The sequence below is a fragment of the Mauremys mutica genome, chromosome 1, assembly GCF_020497125.1.
Source record: "Mauremys mutica isolate MM-2020 ecotype Southern chromosome 1, ASM2049712v1, whole genome shotgun sequence".
Lineage (NCBI taxonomy): Eukaryota > Metazoa > Chordata > Testudines > Geoemydidae > Mauremys > Mauremys mutica.
The window spans coordinates 95,189,092-95,201,404 of NC_059072.1; the positions used below are offsets into that span (position 1 = coordinate 95,189,092).

General features: G+C 52.4%; 1 protein-coding gene across 1 annotated transcript in view; it reads right to left on the reverse strand.

Moving 5' to 3' along the window:
• The window catches only part of SH3BP1 (SH3 domain binding protein 1), a 28,638-nt gene that overhangs the window by 7,624 nt on the left and 8,701 nt on the right, over positions 1 to 12,313 (reverse strand). Inside the window, exons 10-17 of the mRNA XM_044979697.1 lie at positions 12,050 to 12,192; positions 11,852 to 11,963; positions 11,361 to 11,442; positions 4,544 to 4,624; positions 3,968 to 4,084; positions 2,867 to 2,964; positions 1,185 to 1,314; positions 151 to 251 (exon numbers count right to left, since the gene is read on the reverse strand). Of these exons, the coding sequence (XP_044835632.1) occupies positions 151 to 251; positions 1,185 to 1,314; positions 2,867 to 2,964; positions 3,968 to 4,084; positions 4,544 to 4,624; positions 11,361 to 11,442; positions 11,852 to 11,963; positions 12,050 to 12,192 (864 nt within the window). The remainder of the gene's footprint in view (positions 1 to 150; positions 252 to 1,184; positions 1,315 to 2,866; positions 2,965 to 3,967; positions 4,085 to 4,543; positions 4,625 to 11,360; positions 11,443 to 11,851; positions 11,964 to 12,049; positions 12,193 to 12,313) is intronic.

Genomic DNA, 12,313 nt, shown 5'->3' on the forward strand with positions numbered 1-12,313 from the left:
GTGTGGGCCTCGCCCAGCTGAGGCATATTCCTCAGCAGATTGGTGAGCCCACTGAGCGGCAGCTCCATCGGCAGCATGTCGGTGCCTGGGCCATGCACCAGAAGCGATACAGACTGTATGCATTGAGGTGTATCAGCCTGACAGACTTACTTTTGCGTGTGGTGTCATCAGCCGAGGGGCCCACAGCCACAGGAGAAGTTCTGGTCACCTTGGGGGAGACTGGTCCAGAGGACGTTTCAGGGTCTCTTCTGCTGTGGGGAAAGGGCAAGTCAGGTCTCTGTAATCACATCTGCTGGAGACCTGAACTATGGGCCTCAAATACGTGTGTCTGCCAGAGAGACATTGTGTGTCTGCCAGAGAGACATCATGTGAATGCGGCCGGCACATGGGGTGACACACCTAGCATCTGATCATGCTGTTAGCTGCATGGGGTTGTAAATGCGCATGATGAGTCGTACAGAGTGGGAGGTGGGATGGGGTAAGCAGTTACTGGTACAGGGTAACCGTGCGAAAGACACGTGTCACTGGGGAAGCAGATGGAGCTCTCCTCTTGTGACACTGGTGGCAAGGGGTTCTCCTCTCAGATACCCAGGTGGGATATTGCTAGGAGACAACGGTGTGGGATGCAGAGACAGCTATACAACTGACATAGGTCAGCAATGCAGCTTATCCAGGATGCTGAGGGAGGGGGACAGAGAGAAAAGGAGAAGATACTGAACATCATTATCGTAGGACCTATTTATATGGCCTCCTTTACCATAGCATTTGAGCGCCTTTGTAATCATCAATGTACTGAGCCTCACTGCACCCCTATGAGATAGGGCACTACCATTATCCCCATTTTGCAGACAGACTAAGTGAGGTGCCCACGGTCATACAGGGAGTCTATGGCAGAACCAAGAATTGAATCCACGTTTCCTGAATCCCAGGCTAGAACACTAACGCTGGACCATCCTTCCTCTTGCCCTGCCTCAAGAGGAAGCACATATCGGGGCACTGTGAAGCATTCTCTCTTCTGGTGGGGGGCTGTGTGTTCCAAACCTCCAGGTAAGGGAGGAAGATTCAGTTCATATCTAGAGTCGCCTACAGAAGATGCCACTGGCTATGATGTGGGGACCCCATCTTTCTGCAGCAGGCCCAGGACAGACAGAACAGCACAGCCTCACTCACGGCCAGACACTTACGCTTCTCCAGGTGTTAGAGAGGGAACGCTGGCAGGAAGGGGCTGAGGCGAGGGCTCTTCCACTGAAGGGGCTTCGCTGGGTTTGATCTCTGGAGGGGGAGTGAACATGCCCGAAACATTGAAGTCTATCTCTTTAAAAAATAAAGAAATAAAGTGAATTAATGCAGCACAGAAGCACCCTCCTCGGTGTCTGCACAGACACTCCCCACACCCAAAGCAAAGCCACCCCATGCAGAGCGCTAGGGGCCTGATCCAAAGGTCACTGGGAGAATCCTATTGACTCCAATGGGCTTTGGATTGTGTCCCGGGAGAGTGCAGCCAACACAGGCTATCCTGCAGAGCCCACTCACCTACCCACAGGGACCCCTCACTCTCTTCTTCTCAAGTTACTCATGGGAGAATTCTGCGACACTGCGCACATGCAGAATGCATGTCCCCCGCAGAAAATACATTTTGCCAGGGAGGCACTGCAATTACACCTTTTGCCCACCAGTGGCTGCTGTGACACCAGAAGAGAGGGCAGCTGGCTCAGAGCTAGAGCAGCCAGCTGTGGAGAGGGAGTGGGCAGTGGCTGCCTTCCTCACAGTGCCCTGCCCGCGGGGACCAGGTGAGGAAGCATGGGATATGGGGGGAGGGGAGGGGAAGTGCAGGATACATGGAGCTGCTGGGAGGGTCGCATAGATTGGGGTTCAGAAGGGCTAGTGTGGAGACAGAATGGGACTGGGGCACAGGAGCTAGTAGGGTGACAGCATTGAGCTGGAATGGGATTGGGGGTGCTGGGACAGATGGGGTCAGCTGGTAGAGGGGTGCAGGGCCACATGGGGTTGGGGGAAGGAGGGGTGGCTGACAGGTGTTTTGAAACAAATTACGAAAATAATTGAAACTGGTGTGATTACATTGTGTTATTGTGACAAATAAGATATGCGGATTTTTAAAATATTGTGAGTAGAATTCTTAATTTTTTGGTGCAGAATTCCCCCAGGAGTATCGAGTGTATTGGCCTCAAGTCTGGGAGTGGGCAGTGCCCCCATCACAATACACTGAGCTTCCAGAGAACAGCTACCCCCTTATCCTCCTGCAGCCTGGAGACAGACAGTGCCCATCAGTATAGACTCTCCAGACCCTGCACAACATCATTCCCCAAGAGCCCCCCAAGAGCACGCACAGCAGTCCCGGGGGCTGGTGCCTTGAGTGTGAAGTGGGTGAGAAAAGGACGCCACCATCCAGAAGACAGGTCACTACCAATGTCACTACGTTAGCTCGGCTTGGAGCCCCTGGGCAGCCTTTTGTCACTATATGAGGCTCCCAAGGTTTCTCCTGGTTCTTCTCACCTGTCCAATTCTAAAACCAGGCCCCCAAATTTCACAGTGAGCCTGAGGGGAGGGCTGGGTGGGGAGCCCAGCTATACCGCCTCGGAGATCTCCGTTCTTCATGTTCGGCATTGCAGCCACAAGCCTACCAACGAGGGCAGGGGAGGAGAAGGGAACTGCCCTGGACAGGACACCCCTTCATGTCAGTGTGGTTCATTCCTTTGGCTTTGTACCCTTCTCATCTTGGACTCTGAGCACGCAGGGCCTGATTCTGAACAGCACTCACTCCCACCTGTTCGACACTGGCATCACAGCATTGGCCCCACTGGACTTGCCCTAAGAGAAGCCAGGATCTAGACCAGCATTGCCTTACCTCCAGGGAAGAGAGTGTCGGCATTCTGTATCAGGGCCTCCACGATGCCCACCACCTGGATGGAGGACACGGAGGCGAGGTCTAGCTGTAACGGGTCTCTGAGGGACAGAGAGAGAGAGGAGCTGTTAGAATGGAGCTAGAAATGGACAGTTAATGAAGCTGTTGCTTCTCCTCTGGCAACAGCGCTTGCGACTATCTCTCTGCTGAACACAGGGCCTATTTGGAGGGGAATCATGGAAGGCAGCAGGATGAACCCATTTTCTAGATAGTCAAAAACTCGTGGGGTGCTATTAGCACCAGGGGTTCGCAGCAGAAAGCACAGCTGAGGGGTACAGCTCTGAGGTGGGGGCTATGTGGCACTGTGTGCAATGAGCACACTGCCCCTTTCACCTTGAAAAACCTGGATTCAAGCCCTGTCGTAGGTCACATGTGCCATGAGCGTGCTGGGTCTCAGCCACTGCCCAATAGACATTTGCCCCCCTTGCACAAACCCGCTGTGGATTGGCAGAGCGATGTGCTGGGGGACGAGGCTTGGCAGAGGGACACAGGTCAGCAGGGAGTTGAATCAGCAGAGCTGAGGGAGAGAGGGCCGATCCTTTCACTGGAACGGCAGGGGGTGTTTGCAGGTCAGAACCGGTGAAGAGGCTGAGGTGTGTGTTGGGGGCAGGACAATGAAAGGCCAGGAGTGAGGTACATTAGTACAGCTGGCTGGTGGGGCAGGACTGGAACAGAAAGAGGTGCATCCAGTGAGGATTGGGGCGCATTTGCAGAGCTGGGGCAGGGGCCTAGGACTGGAACAGTGGGGTGTGGGCGAGATCAGGAGTGTGGTACATTAGTGGAGTTTTGGATGGGAATAGCAGCAGGTGCTGCTGGTCAGTACTGAGCTCTATGGACCATTGGTATTAAAAAAAAAATCCCTTTAAAAGTTCTCAAACTGCCCTTGATGGTTACTAAATCCCAGCCAGGGCTGGTGCTGCTTCCCAGCCACAGCACTTGTTTTGTGGGGAGGCTGGTAGAGGAAACATTCAGAGGTGGTGGAGGAGAAGTTCATGCCCTGGATCACCCACAGCTGCTGACCCGCTGAGGAGTCCCGTACATTACCCTTTGCTCTGCTGTGACCACAGCAGGTTGGGGCCCAGGACGATGGCGATGTTGGTAGGGGTCATTTTATTCACTTCCTGATGTTCAGCCAGCTTAGCTAAAAACCTGATCAAATACCTGTTGAAAAAGGCAGGGGGTTAGTAAATATCAGGGGAATGCGGCCCCTCCTGGCCACAGGAGTCAGTGCTCTGCATAGCCACATGGGGAGACTGGGATTCCCAACTGGGTCTCTCTCTCTCTCCCTCAGAACAAGTGGGGCTGCCAAAAGCGTGGAGACCAGGGCCTGGTCTCCGTGTGAGTGCCATGCAGGAGACCAGGGTTCTACTCCCGGGGCTGGCAGGGGGCATGGCAAAGGCTGCGCCCATAGTCTGAGGAGTTGGCATTGTGCACTGTAACACACCAAACTTCCCCCCCGCCCCCATCATGGTCTCTGGGAGCCATGCAGAAGCTGAGGCCAGGGTGCTTTGGGAACTGTAGCCCCTAGTCTCAGAAGACAGGGGATCACTCACCAGCTGAGGCACTGTGATACCACGGAGATGGGCAGAGCGCAAAGCCTAGAGACTGACGGATCCCTACCTCAGGTTGTTGTAGTTGTCTTGGGGGAGCTGGCTGCAGGTGTCTTGGAGGCTCTGTAGACGGCCCTCTAGATCCTTGAAACTGAGAGAGGAGAGGGAAAAGAAGAGATTTAATGTGGCCTGAGAAAAGGAAGGACGGAGCAGTGTCAGAGGGAGAGGCGAGAACCCCCTTTCCCTCTCCATTCCAGTACAGGCTGAAGAACAGGGGATCAGACTCATTTGGGGAGAGGGCCGAACTTATTCCTATGTGCTCCCCACAAAGCCCTCTGGTGTTAGCAGGGGCTTGCAAAGGGATCAAGGGAAGAATCCAGCTGTTTATTATTTCTTCAGCGCCTTCTTGTTGCAGTCACTATGGAGAAAATCTGCTTCTATTTAGATCACTGCTATTCCCACCCTTTGTCTCTCGTCCTTCCCGATCGCCTTTCTCTCTCTCTTCCTTTCCTGTCTTTGTGAGTCTCCTCTGTTCCTTCCTCTGCATTTCCTTTCCTGCAGCAATTCCCAAATGCCAACCCAACTGGCTTCACTCCTACCGCCCTACCCCCATTCCATCCCCTAAAATGACCAGCCATTAAATAGCTAACTTTGACAAAAACATCATCATCACTGGACTTTAAAATTGATACTCCAATCAGATGAATAGGGGCCAGAAGATTTCACTCCCGAGTCTTTGTTTCAGGATCTCTGCACACTCAGGCAGACAGCACTGCATGCCTTCAACTCAGTTCACATGTGGAACATTCTCTCCACAATCAAGGGGGCTAGAAACATATTTTTCTTTCTTAAAAGGAAAGCTTAGATTTTGGGCAATGGGAATATAGTGCTGCCCCCTTTCAACCTGAGCAGCTAGTCAAGTTTGGGGCCCCGGGGACGTTCCAGCTGAGAGCAGAAACAGGCATGTGCAGTGATGTTGCAGCCTTGTCAGTCCCAGGGTATTAGAGGGACGAGGTGGGTGAGGAGCTGTAGTGCTTCTGGTGAAGACACCTCACGGAGGTGGACTTATTAAGCCAATGGCAGAACCGTGCTGGTGCAAGTCTGTAGTGTGGATCTGTCCTGTCAGTAAGTTTCCCAGCCCGGAAGAAGCGCTCTGTGTAAGCTGGAGAGCTGGTCTCTCTCACCAACAAAAGTTGGTCCAATAAAAGCTATTACCTCTCCCACCTTGTCTCTCTAATATCCTGGGACTGACATGGCTACAACATAACTGCAGCCCTCCGAGTCACAGGGAGGAAAGGAAGGTGGGGTGGGAGGAGAAAAAAGCAGCAGGGGTGTGTGTTGTTAGTGGGTTCCAGATAGTTGCAGTAATCCAGTGTCTCTGTTCAGTCCATGATTTTTTGTGTCTAGCAGAGTAGTGAATTTAAGCTCCCAGGCTTGTCTCTTGACGGTGTTGGGCAGGTTTCCTTTGAGAGTGAGGACTGATAGGTCAGATATTGAGTGACCGCTCTGAGAAAAGCGTTCACTCACCGGTGATGTGTGTTTTTATCCTTTATCATTTTCCGCTGTGAGTTCATTACAGAGCGGAGTGATTGTCTGGTATCACCCACATAATTGTTATTGGGGTAGTTAGTGCACTGGGTGAGGTACAGCACAGATACGCATATGTAGGACCCATGGATCTTGATAGGTGTGTTATGAGGGGTGTTGATCATTATAGCAGTGGATATATGTCTGCAGGTTTTGCATCTGTGGTTCTGGCAGGGTCTGATACCACTTTGAGTTGGTGCGTCCTGGTCTGAGGGGCGCTTGCTTCTGATGATGAGCTTGGAGAGGTAGTGGGGGATTGTTTGAAGGCCAGAAGAGGGGGTTCAGGAAAGATTTCTTTCAGAATGGGGTCTCCATTGAGTATGGTTATAGTTGTTTGATGATACCCTGTATGGTTTCCTCCAGTGTGGGGTGATAGGTGACAGTTAGGGGTGTGTGGTGGGAAGAGATTTTATTTCTGTATTGAAGCAGGTTCTCTCAAGGTATTTAGGTGGCTTGTTCCATGATGTGATTTACTTCTCCGGTGCAGTGTCCTTGTTTGGTGAAGGCGGTTTTGAGTGTATTAAAGTGCATATCCCGGAGCATATTCTGCGGTATGTGAGTGCCTGGCTGTAGATAACATTCTTGGTATGTTTGGGGTGGTTACTGGATCTATGAAGGTAGGTGTGGCGATCTGTGCATTTCTTGTATATAGCTGTCTGTACAGTTCCATTGTTGAAGCCAATCATGGTGTCTAGCATGTTGATGCTAGTGTGGGAGCATCACAGAGAGAGTTTAATGCATGGGTGATGGTAGTTGTAGTTGTGGTGGAAATCTGTGAGAGAGTTTAAATTGTGTGTCCAGAGGATGAAAATATCATCCACGTAGAAATCGGTGACAGTCAGGGATTTCTTTGGTGCAGTTTTACTTATTTACAAAGAATGTACAAAGTTCTGTGTCTTTGAACGCAGAAGGAATCAGATAGCAGGACACAGCTTCTTTTGCTCACTGCACCAAGAACATTCTTTTCAGACTGCCCCTCCTCCCCCCCAAAGTCCTCCACCCACTTAGTCCAACTCCCAGGTGGATTCACAAACCCCTTTTTGTGTTAGGTGGGGGAGCTTCTGATTAACTCATCCTGACAGTTATGTTAACTGAAGGGTGTTTTCACACTCAAAGAGGTTTGTGAGGGAAGCCACCAGTACCTCTCAGCATAACACTCCCCCCATTTTAGCTCTGCCCATCATCCTGATGATGCCCCAAAATGGTGACACCCTGTATGACCCATCCCAAACAGAAAGCAAATAAACAGTTTAGCAAATTAAAAATGATACAAGGTTAAATGATTTATATAGGTATAGTGGACTTCTGTCCAGATGTTTTCACATCACCAGTCCAAATTGCTTTTCATTCCCATCCAGTATCCCACTCAGATTTTTCCCCCTCCCTCCCCCCACCATGGTCTTTCTTTAAACAACCAGGGAGAGGACCCCTTTCAGTCAGCCCTGGAGGGATGCCTGTTGTTTCTGTGGAATTTTCTGGCTGAACCAGCCCCTGCTTATTCTGTTTGAATGGGGGATTCACCTCTGTAAAAACTTTTCCAGCCTCAACTTCCACAGCTACATTCTCAGATCCAGGGGTGGGGGAGGAGGGGAAGGCGGGAAGAGCCAAACTGAAGCTCTGTCCCCCAGACCATAAGCACTAGCACCTGTGTCCAGCATAAAAGGGGTTTTGAAACATGGATAGGCCAGGACAGGAGCAGTCATCACCAGAGCCTTTCTCAGCTCTGAACATGCTAAATCACACCCTGAGGGCCAGTTAAACAGTTTCCCTTCTTCACTATTTACTGCTTGTCAGAAACATTCAGCAAATGAACAGAAATCAGTTCCTGGGTGTTTCAGATTCACAAGAGCTTGAGCAGCTAAGAATTCCCTGACTCTCAAAACAGGTTTCAACCACTCCCATGCTGGAGAGCTACTACAGCATGTACCTGTTATAATGGTTTCTGCCCCTGGGGGCAGGATAGTTCACTCACTGCAAACCAACTGCCTACACACCGATTGTTTCACCTGCCTGGCCCATATCTTTAAAGGGCAATTTCCACAGACTGACTCTGTAAGTCACCTTTCCTGGCACTGGATTCCACAGGCATTAGCCATAATGAAATCCAAGCCAATTATGAGCTCATGCACTATGTCAGCCACCCAGACTTCTTGCTCGAATTCCAGAGGTCTGTTCTTCAAACCCAGTTTGGGAAAGGTGCTCTTGCCCCAGTCACTGTCTCCACTTGAAACCAGTTAGCTGGTTCGGTTTTGGAATCCTGATTCCCAAGACGTTTTGATGTATCTGGTTTAATAAACGGCTGTGTCTGAGCCAGTGTCAATCACCGCTGTGCATTTTGCAGATCCTACTGTAGTCAAACTCCCATGTTGTTCAAATGCTCACATCCAAACAAAAATGGTGGGGCTGATCCTGGTACCTCCAGCTTGGGGTACCTCCATTCTCCAAACTGGGCGAGAGAGAGACTTTCACTAGCCATTTGTGGCCGTCTGTGTTGGTCTGCCTGGCATTTATAGCAATTCTTTTTGTGGCCAGTTTTGTCACACTACCAGCGTTTAACTGAACCATTTCCTTTAATTTTTGCATACATGTCAATTTCTCTTCATTTACAAACCAAATGTATCAGTTTTTTATCATCATTCAGTATGGTCACAAATCAGACTGAAATCCTCTCTTTCATCATACACAGCAGATGCAGAGCTGTACTTACAGGGCTCATGGCAAGCAGTTTGCCTCTTCCTCACTAGCAGTCGCAGATGCTTCCTTCCTTGTCTGGTGAACTGCTGCAAGAAAATATTCAAATTCTGCGGCCAATTCCCCCAAACTCTCGGTGTGTCTTTGGCCTCCTTTCGCTGATCTTGATCTGCAAGTCCAAGTCCTGCTGAAGATCTATAAACTGGTCCATTGCCGGCCCATCCTAAAAGCCGTGGTGTTATCTGGATATGCCATGAACACAAAGCTCTGCAGGCCCTCTGCCAGTTCAGATGGGGTTTCTTCTTTCCCTCTCTTTCTAGCTCTTAGCTGTGCCCTGGCCAGCTCAGATTGATGGCTAGCTCCAAACCACATGTCAAAGGCTTGTACCAGGTCTGGATTACACAGTCTGTTTTCTAGGAGTAAGATCTGCAGCACAATCAGAGCTGGGCCACCCATGTTATGAGTAACGCCCCTTCCTGTCCTTCCTCCCAGCCATTCATTGGCGCTATAATGTTGAGTTGAACCACATAAGCTTCCCAGAGAGTTTTCCCCTCATCTATAGGGGTTTTTTTTTGCCTCATTTGAGCTGAGACAGACCAACCTCTCCCCTCTGCAGGGCCGGCTCTAGGCACCAGCGGGCCAAGCACCCGCTTGGGGCGGCATCCTGGGGAGGGCGGCAGAGGGCCCTCCACCGGAGCCGCTGACCCGCAACCGCCAGAGCGCCGCCCCGCCCCAGCAAATCCTAGCCGCGGCTGGGAGTTAAAAGGCTCTGGGCTGCCCGCCGCGGCGGGGAGCCCGGAGCCCTCTGATTCCCAGCCGCGGCTGGGAGTTAAAAGGCTCTGGGCTCCCCGCCGCGGCGGGCAGCCCGGAGCCCTCTGATTCCCGGCCGCGGCTGGGAGTTAAAAGGTTCTGGGCTCCCCGCCGCCGCAGGCAGCCCGGAGCCTTCTGATTCCCGGCCGCGGCTGGGATTTAAAAGGCTCTGGGCTCCCTGCCGAGGCGGGCAGCCCGGAGCCCTCCGATTCCCAGCCGCGGCTGGGAGTTAAAAGGCTCTGGGCTGCCCGCCGCGGCGGGGAACCCGGAGCCCTCTGATTCCCGGCCGCGGCTGGGATTTAAAAGGCTCTGGGCTCCCCGCCGAGGCGGGCAGCCCGGAGCCCTCTGATTCCCAGCCGCGGCTGGGAGTTAAAAGGCTCTGGGCTCCCCGCCGAGGCGGGCAGCCCGGAGCCCTCTGATTCCCAGCCGCGGCTGGGAGTTAAAAGGCTCTGGGCTCCCCGCAGGGGGAGCCCAGAGCCCTTTAGACACGCCTGCCGCCCTAAGGGCGCACGGACTGCCCCCCGCAGCCCAGGGCGGCAATTCAGTGCGCTGCTTGGGGCGGCAAAAACTCTAGAGCCGGCCCTGCCCCTCTGGGCCGCTGTGGATTGCAAACCGGGTAGAAAACTTGTAAATGTCCAGCCTTCCCCACATCCTTTGGCTGGCTCAATTCCTCATTCAGGCGGCGGACTTCCTCTGTGGTCAGCAACCCTTTGAATTCCTCTGGACCTGAATTTTCAGCTCCTTAAGTCCTTGCTGCAGCTCATCTCAGCTAGCCCATTCCCAGTTGGCTAAAGCTTGCTTGGCTCCACTGTTTTGTGGGAAAACTTCTGGCTTATGCCAGTCCAATTGTTGGTCACCTCATCAATCTGTTTTATTCCAGCCGGGTGTGTTGCAGCCGGTTTTGCTAACCTGCCCGGGCACTTCATCACTGGTGTTCCAACAAGGATCGCATCTCGGCCTCCAAGTCGTCTCTGAGCCCTTTCTGGGAAACCTTCCCTCTTGTTTTAATGCCTTTTGCGACGTCTCCAGCTCCTGTTTGAGGGCTTGTTTTACATCCTGCTGGCCATTTTTGATTTCTGCAAGCCCTTCCGGGATTTGTTCCATCGTGGTTCCAAGCTCACCATCTCTCTCCTTGGAAACCAGATCCCACTCCTGACGTGAGTGTTGCCCCTTTTCAACCCAAAATGTGAGGCCCTGGGCATGGTCTAGTTGAGAGCAGAAGTTGGTGGTTGTCAAGTATTTCTCTGAGGTAGTTTTGTTTAGTTACAACAAAGAATGTACAAAATCCTGTGCCTCTGAAAGCAGAAGGAATCAAATAGCAGGAAACAGCACCTTTTGCTCACCGTACTAAGAACACCCTTTTCAGCCTGCCGCCTGACCCAAAAAACCTCTCCCCAGGCTTCTTCCAGGGTCAGACTGTCTAGACACTGTGCTTTCAGTTGCTCCTTTCCTCACGGACATGCACAAAACACAATAGTACTCAGCAAAAGCCCTCTGCCCACTCAGTCCAAACTCCTGGGGCTGATTCACAATGCCCGTTTGTGTTGGTGGGGGGCTTCAGATTAACTCCTCCTGGCAGTCATGTTAATAGAAGAGTGCGTTCTGCCCAGTCTCAGAGAGGCTTGTGACTGATGCAGTCACCAGTACCTCTCGGCAGAACGCTATCAATACATCATGCGGGCCAGATCTAGCCTGGGGACCCCTATGTTTGACACCACTGCTGAAGAGTCCATAATCAGAGGGGTCCTTCTGATAATTTAGCCTGCCTAAGAATGTCCCTCTCTCTGGTTCTTTCTTACCAGGCTACTTTAAACCAGTCATCGTAGAGTTCAAAGGTCATCAAGGGTTGGGGCAGCTCTCGCAGGTAGGATTTCAGTGCACCTGAGATGGAGGCAAAGGGTCATGCTTTAGAGAAGGGGTTCTCAAACTTTTTTTTGCTCAGAACCCCTTTGAAATTATTTCAGGCTTTGCTGACCCCCCCATACCACGCTGCCCTTACTTCTGCACTGCTGCTGGGGGCTGTGCTGCCTTCAGAGCTGGGCACCTGGCCAGCAACCGCTGCTCTCCGGCCGCCCAGCTCTGAAGGGCTCTGGCTGTCAGCCCTGTCCATGGCTGACAGCCAGAGCCCCGGCATGCACGGGGGCTGAAAGCTTGCCACCTCCCCATAATAACCTCATGACCCCACTCCCAGTTTGAGAACTGCCGCTTTAAAGGTAACACCATGCTTCTGAGGCTGCTACTTGTCCAGTCAGCATCTCCGGGTCCCTTACCTAGGGCCTCCAGCACGTACCTGCAACAGCATGTGGGTCGGAGTAGAATTCCTCTAGCGCATTGGAGCCGCTGGCCAAGCTGCACTTCAGCTTCCTCAGCACCGAGGCTCCTGCTGCCAACCTGAAGAGCCCCTAGAGGAGGGAGGTGAGAGACAGAATGACAGCAGGATGGACTGGCTGTGGTGGGGGGAAGGAGTTGGGCAGCAATCAGAACCTACCTCCTCCCTCATGCCCGACGCCAGCAGCATCATGACACAGGCTTCAATGGGGAGGGCAATCTCCCGACCCAAAGTCCTCAGGTGTGTCTCCAAAGGCACCCCATAATACCCTGACACCGGGGTATCCACGGGGAAAGGGGACTCTGGAAAAGAGGAGAGAGATCAGGAGGGGGTGGAGGACAAACCCCAAGTGGAGAGGGCACTTGGAGTCTCTCTCCTAGTCCTCTGGTTCTAGGCCAGGTTCAGGCTGGGGAAGGATCAGTG